At 46.9% G+C, this 7,474-nt stretch overlaps 1 protein-coding gene across 2 annotated transcripts in view; it reads right to left on the bottom strand.

The window, feature by feature from the left end:
* Window positions 1-16: 16 nt before the first annotated feature.
* Window positions 17-7,474, bottom strand: part of LOC106744295 (hemicentin-2-like) — a 104,933-nt gene continuing 97,475 nt past the window's right edge. For both annotated transcript variants that reach the window (XM_014618947.1, XM_014618948.1), the window contains exon 5: window positions 17-1,662. In XM_014618947.1, the coding sequence (XP_014474433.1) occupies window positions 1,250-1,662 (413 nt within the window). In that variant the 3' untranslated portion in view covers window positions 17-1,249. The remainder of the gene's footprint in view (window positions 1,663-7,474) is intronic.

Here is a 7,474-nt window from a genome sequence, read left to right as displayed (position 1 = left end):
GGGGGGGGGGGGGACACACGCGACGTGTTCGCGCGACGACACGTCCACATGATCCGCGCACTATCAATCACTTACTTTCGCTCCCGGGTACTTTCCGCCCCGGGAAACCCGCCGTCATCGAGATTTCCACGCTTACCTCCTGGTCTATCAGCTTAAATTTAACACTTAATCGCGCACGCACACGAGAGATCCACCATTTGTCCGGTCCCGAAGTGGAACGATCTCGTATTCACAAAGAGATCACCCCCNCCCCCCCCCCGGCGTCTCTCGCGGGTAGCATCACCACGTCCGTCAGGATGTCGACGTTCCTCGTATCAGCCGCTAGATTGATGAGTCTGCCTTTTCGGCAGCGTCGAATATTTCCCAATCGCAGCGCGCGAGTCTCACGCGCGAGTCACGCGGATGCACGGGGGCGATCGATCGGCCGTCGGACGCGATCCCTCGCAGGAGTTGATCCGACGACACAACGCAGCCCCGCCGTCCGCATTACGGCCTAATACTCCTCGTTCCAACACGGTGACACGGAATGTAACACGATCGATCGGCGGGAGAATGGATGATACACGTGCGGACCCATCTCGAAGTTACGCGGTGGCATTTTATCCTAGAGAGCACCGTCGAGCTTTCTCGACACCGGCTCGTTCGCTCGCTCGTCCGTCCGCGGCTGGAGACGGTGAGCCATTATATCCCCGGCTGTGCATCGCCCCCGTCGTCAGGGAAGACGACGACGTCGCCTGATCACCGGGGGATCTCGGTGGACACGGCCGGTCGAGCGCCTCGATTCGTCAGCGAGCTGGGGCTCGCGCGACCACGTAATCGCGCTTTTAACGCGTCGCCTCGTTCGTCGCGTATCCGACCGGAACATCGTGCGAGCCGAACCGCGATGAACGCGGGGATCGAGCGGGGTTCGAGCGCGCGAATGATCAGGAACGAGCTGCTCTCTCCACCGCCCGTGTTCGCCCGCTTCTGGATAAGCAGCGATCAATCACACCCGATCCCGCGGTTCCGAGAGAGACACGCACACACAGACGGCTCTCCCGCTCGGTCTCGTGTTAACGACCAGGTGGATCTCCGCGACTGGCTCGCGCACCGCCGTGATATGACCGCGCCGGTGTAGTCTTACCGCGCGAAATCTCTCTCTCTCTCTCTCTCTCTCTCGCGGCGCTCGAGAGCGGCGCGATTAATGACGATAATTATACACAATTCCGCTAACAGCTTTCGGACAGCGTCCCCCTTACACTCACGCACGTCACAAGCACCAGTTCGTCTGCAGCGCCAGCTTAAGCGTGACGAACATGGTGAGGAGCGCGGTGCAGGCCATCATCGACGGCGAGGTCGCCATGCTGTGCTGCATCGCGGCCGGATTGTCGCCCTTGAACACGTGCACGAGGACGCGCGCCGTCTGGGCGTTGCTCGCCTTGCAGGTGTAGTTGCCCGAGTGCCGGTCCGACGCCCTCGGCACCTCCAGCCAGCTCTCGCGGCCGGCCAGGTCGGTGCTGACGTTCACGCCTTGCTCGACGTCGTAGTTGATCATGCGGAGGTTGTGGTACCAGAACAGGTACGACGGCACCTCCGTCGACTTCTTCACGAGGCAGTGCAGCTGCAGCGTGCTGCCGGGCCTCACGAATTTCTCCGCCGGGCCGGCTATCTCCGCTCGGGCTTCTGCAAATGGCCGAACGTGACACGTGAGACGTGAGCCGCTTATAGCCCGGGACGTCGTATTGTTTACTGCGGGCGTGAGAGCCCGTCGGGGTCGGGAAAAGGGAATAGAGAGCGCGACGGCTGCGACGGGATCTCGGGCACGTCGCGCGCCAGGGTTTCTCAAACGGTTCCTCGAATTGCTCGTCGCATGCGACGGGCACACGGGATAGGATAGTGCTGGCGTCGAATAAACGCAATTGCAATTGTCTTACGGCCCCCTCCCGAGTCGAGTAATATTTTTGTCTGCTTCGAAGTATATTTGAGAAATTCTTACGCGATAAGTGTTAGCTCGAGCGCGATATCTTTATTTGGAAATTAATTACCGCGCGAAATTAAGCGTGAAATGATTTTAAATTTGAAAGAGTATTTACCGGACTACTCGTGAGGTGTCGGAGTAACCATTTTGCTAGAAACAAGTAATTATTACTTGAACGGCGGCGCTTTTTTTTTCAGCGTAGAGTAAAAGTGCCCATTACCGAGGCTGACCCTGTTACCGACAGAATCCAATTTTTCTAGTAAATTATAAAAAGTAAGTCGAAAATAGCATTATGCATTTTTTTCCCCCTGAAAATTGAATGTATTAGCATTCATATTGTATATAGTTTATCAGACATTAAACTTCTTTTACAATTAAAGAATGCTTCCGAATCATCTGACTTTAATCTCGTCCTTCCTCCAGCTGGATATACTTTTTAGACGGCTCAATAATTCACGCAACAACATTACATTCGAATAATAAGAAAGGCTTCGTCAAAGCGTCGTAGAAACGAACGTGAAACATTCGGATAGAGCGATCAATATTTAAACGTTGATGTAAAATAAGACACTTGAAAATGGTAAAATTAACTTTTCGTTGATATATTCGATCGGGATACGTTCTTCTAACCTCGGTAATACGGTTCTTCACCCTAGGCAGTCCGGCACAGCAGCCGATCATTTTAAACAGATGCCTGGCGATTACGCTCGGGGAATGAAGCCCATTGAAATTGTCGTCGCGAGACGGCGAGCCGGGCATAAGACGCGGTATTTTCCTGGGAAAGCTTGACGGAGCGACGCGACTCGTTCGAGAAATCTGTATTGGTTCTCTCTCCCACGCGCTTTTTATTCCGCATTCTGCTTTCGTTTCAACCCCCTCCCCCCTCTCCCACGCTCCTCCTCCCTCCTACGTTTTCGCCCTCTACCAAGCACAATCGCATAAACAAACGCAACCGCCATTTGGCAAGTACGATTCCCGAAACGCTGTAGTTTGTTAATATCTGTATAATTTCCAGTGTTTCTCCGATGAGGGAACCTCCCAGCGATATTTGGCCTATCAGATTTGGCTAATAGGCAATCAATGTAATATGAAATTGATACAACGGTGTGATTTATCGGGAATGATGATATAACGTTTTATCCAATAGTATCAATAATATAATTAATATGTGTAATACGTACGTGTATGTAAATTTGTATCTGTGCGCGCGCGCGCACGTATTTGTAAACGATAGCCGTATATAAAAGCAGAGCGATTGCATAATTAACTTTTCATCTGGAGCAGCGAATCCGCATGTTACTATTTCCATTAGCGGACTGCCAATTTCGTCCGGTACGCTCTGATATAAAGGATATCGAGAAGAGGATCGAAATATATCATCGATTATGCCTTTGATATGCAATATTTCGCTGCCGCGGGAGCTGGATGTGTTAATCATTTATTTCAACGATAAACTTCCAACTGTCAATTACGTTAGGCGCTAGAGTGGACGTTCGTCGTGCGCTTGCTCTTGCGTATCTTGAGAATGTTGAGAGAACTGGGGATTGCGCGAATTCAAGGAATCTTTCTACGTCGGAAACTCCACCAGTTTTTTTCCCCCAATCAGGCCGATTTGTTCTCTATCGCGATTAATTATTCGACAAGAACGAATCTCTCGCGGTAATTAATTCCTCGAACAATTCGCTCGCTCCCACACACACATACACACACACACACGCGCGCACACACTCGCGTGCGCGAGCACATACATCGAGTAAACTGTCTATTAATTAAGTATTCAATTAGACCGTGTTCTATGGAACTAATGGCATGCTCCATGATTATGATCACATCACATGTGATTAATATTCATAGAGAAATTTTAATTTATCGACGACTTAACATCGAGCGATGGCCACGTTAACCACGCTATTTCCGTTTGCCCGTCGTAAAAATGGCTCTTCCGCTCGACTACGCGAGCGACGTGTTATTATTCGCTTCGCGTATATAATTCGCCCTGTTAGTCACACTTATCAGCCGCTGTTCGGCGACCCACTCGATATATTTTCTAAAAACAAACGCTTAAAACGGCCATTAATTTGCGTAGAGCGGCGTAAATATATATAATTGGATATGGAATATTCATTTAGTTTGGTCGAATAGAAATTCAATGCGTTTCGTCAGCTCGTAAAACTTGCTTTAGTTCAATCGAATTCGATCGAGCCATTTTCGAGGAAATAAACAGAAATTAATAAAAACTGAATCGCGCATCGGTATCATATTTGATCCCCATTGCGGAGCATTGCCATGTGGTCAGCACAACGCGCAACTTTATGCGTTTGTGTATTAAAATTCGCAAAACAGCCTGTCCGCATGAACGGTCCTTGGATAATTCCGCGAAGGAAACTAGATACGTTTAATTAAAATAATTTCGCTCTATATCGCTTAATTAAATGGACGATTTAATTAATCAATCAAGAGTGAAAGGATAACGTTCTTCTGGTATCTCCCTGTTTACGGCCATTGCAACATCGCGCTCACGCAGGATTTATACCGGTTTTATCGTAAATGGAAACCGTTCCTGCTCTTTCCTCTGGAACGTCATGTATATTGATTTTGCGATCTGTAAGTCGATAACGCTGAGCAGCATGACATAAAACTCTCAAAATATTTCAACCGGGCTGAAATATTGGATTGATAAATTTACGATTTTTGAGCGTAGTGTTTCAAAGTGGTTACCAATAGGTGATACGAGTTTAATACTTTGACAGCTGTACGTTACGGGGGAGGGGAGGAAAAAAAATTTACGCTCGCTGCTGTTTTTTTACCTACACGAGGCGCGCAAACACACACAGTGTTACGTAACTACCGATTGATTATAGATTGAAAGAGGAATTATTATTTTATATTCAGATACGTTACCGTCTATACATTTCTCGACAAAAACCGATATCACGCCCTACGATTTAGCATCTCACATTCCTCTTCCCTCCCCCTCTTTTCTTATAAATCTACCAAAGTCTCTCTCGCTCGTTCACTTACGCAAGGTCGCTCATTAAGAATATATCACCCATTAGTGCAGTAGTGCTCTGAATTATCATCAAACTTTCGGCGTCACCTTTAAATGCAATACAGCGTATAATCAATTTGCATCTTTTTTCCCCGATTTCTCCACTATTTTCACTTATGGATAATATATCCTCGAAAGTGGGGGCCAAGTTTCTCGGGCTCGATAACACAACAACAACCGTAATCCGACCGCGGTGTCATTTGTTACAGGCGGGTGCATCGCGGCCGGAGTTTCCAAGTAGAATTTTGACGGAGGCAGGTGGTAGTAGCTAACGGTACCTTCGCGTGCGCCGCGCGATCCTGACTTTGAGAAATACTGCCGGGATGACTCACGTTTTGCGGTGTATCTCGCGAGAAGAGGACGCGGCGACCTCCGCGCGCATTTTAAGTCCGCTCACGCTCTGCCGCGTTTCACCCTTTCACTCGACGCGGCCTGACGCGCCGTCCCCCCCCCCCCCCCCCCCNNCCCCCCCCCCCTCCCCCCCTTTTGCCATCATCCTCTCCCTCGCTAGTGGGGCATTATAGGATCAGGTGTGAGGGAACACTGTAAACACGCCGCGCCAGCCCCAGATACGCTTTTACCACCAGCCGACTACTGTCACGGCCGAGCGGTCGCGAACGATAGTAGAGATGTGATTCGAAACGTTTGCACGCGGTCTGGGGGCTTTCCCGCGGAGCGAATGGGGCGTTGGTTCCTGCGGGAGATGCAGTTTCCAGTCGCCGAAGCGTGCGCCCTTGTCCGATGCCCGTCCGAGCAATTTTTTGACAATCTTCACGCGGGCCACCCCCCTCCGCGCGCGCGCGCGTTGCGACAAAGAATTTCGATATCGTTCTTGAAAAGCGCGACATTTTTCGATCACGGCCCCGTGTCGCCCGATGTTCGCGGTGAATTTTCACCTTCCATTGTTTAAACCTCTCGTCCCGAATGGTACACATGTGTATGTACCGCCGATGTTTCGAAACGCTTGAAAGTTAAATTATACTATTTGATACTGAATTAACTAATTAAATCATATCTGATATTTTGTCAGGAAGAGATTGCTTATATTCAGGGACCAGAGGGTTGAACCAGTATTCGGAATTATTCACGCCTTCGAAGTGATTTTCACGAAGTAGGCTACGCCTATTTTTACTTTTTTCTCCCCCTTTGCTTCTCCCACTCACCCCTTCGAGCCCGACGACTGACGCTTGTTAGCCTCAAGATCGTCAATTTCATAAGGGCTGCACGGGGAAAAACAACTCCGTTGGTGTAACTGAATTTTCTGTCGCCTGGAGGTCAGACGAAAACTCGGTAGTGGAAACAAAGAGATTCTTGTGAGGTCTTTACTCAATCAATCGTTCTCAGTTGTCTCAATCGAATTTTAATGTAGCTGGATGTTCACAGCGAATGTTTTCAGTCGTCACTAATACAAATATAATTTCTTGTTGTGGAATTTTCATTTCTTGTCACTAAGGTTTCATCCGGCCTCTGTTCAGTTGCAGCAACTGACATTTCTGTGTGTGAAGTGCTCCCTGATTGCTGAAAATTTCTTATCAATATTATTGTTGCATCGTTGTAAGTGCAATGATACAAATGTGTTGGTAGTAGAAATAATGCGCATTGGAAATTTGTTTCAGTGTGAAAACCTTTCGGAAACTAGGGAACGTTTCGCAGGACTTATAAAAATCTCTCCGAGAAGTTAATCCTACTTTTTCAAAATTTGAAAAAAATGGGCAAAGTTCTGGTCGTCCCCAAAGAATTCTAAAGTTTTTAATCGATTTAAGAAAAAGTTCCGTCGATTAAAGCGGTCGACATACTCTTATGAAAATATGGGAGCCCAACTTCACGAATGTGTAACTTTTGCAGCCTTCGAAAATCGTCCCGAAAGTGCAATTCCGAGCAGTGGTTTAACTTTAGAATACTAACGTGTGTCTCTGAGATGTAGATCATTTTTACGAATCTCCCTTTCTCCTGTGTTTCTCATCTCGGCAAGACACCATTTCGTCTCATATTTTGCAAATATAGGTACAAGGTATCTGATAATTTCGTCAATCTTTAAGTTTTCCCTTTTCTAATCTTAGAACATCACATTTCCTGCGAGTCCCGATCTCACCACAATGGATGTACTGCACCCAGCTATTTTCAATTATCAATAACTTCGAAAACTGGATATTTTTAAACATATACTTTTTAAATTTGAACGACAGAATGTCACGAACGCGCTTGTATCATTGTAATTACGATTGACATTAAAAAAAAAAGTTAAATTTTGTAAAAAGCTCTAATAAAAGTTTCATAAATAACAAAAAATATTTTTCATAAATATTTCATAAAAATATTATTTATTTAAAATATTACAATTTTTTTTATAAAGACGTATTATATAAAAGGAATAGTAATTTTTTTTTTTAATAAAGGATGTAACTTTTCACATGGGTGTGGCACATCCAAAACTGATTTCGATGGCGGTCTTTATATCTATTAAACGG

This window comes from Dinoponera quadriceps, unplaced genomic scaffold (genome assembly GCF_001313825.1).
Source record: "Dinoponera quadriceps isolate SergipeBrazil2010 unplaced genomic scaffold, ASM131382v1 scaffold707, whole genome shotgun sequence".
Lineage (NCBI taxonomy): Eukaryota > Metazoa > Arthropoda > Insecta > Hymenoptera > Formicidae > Dinoponera > Dinoponera quadriceps.
This window is presented reverse-complemented; position numbering and strand designations above follow the sequence as displayed.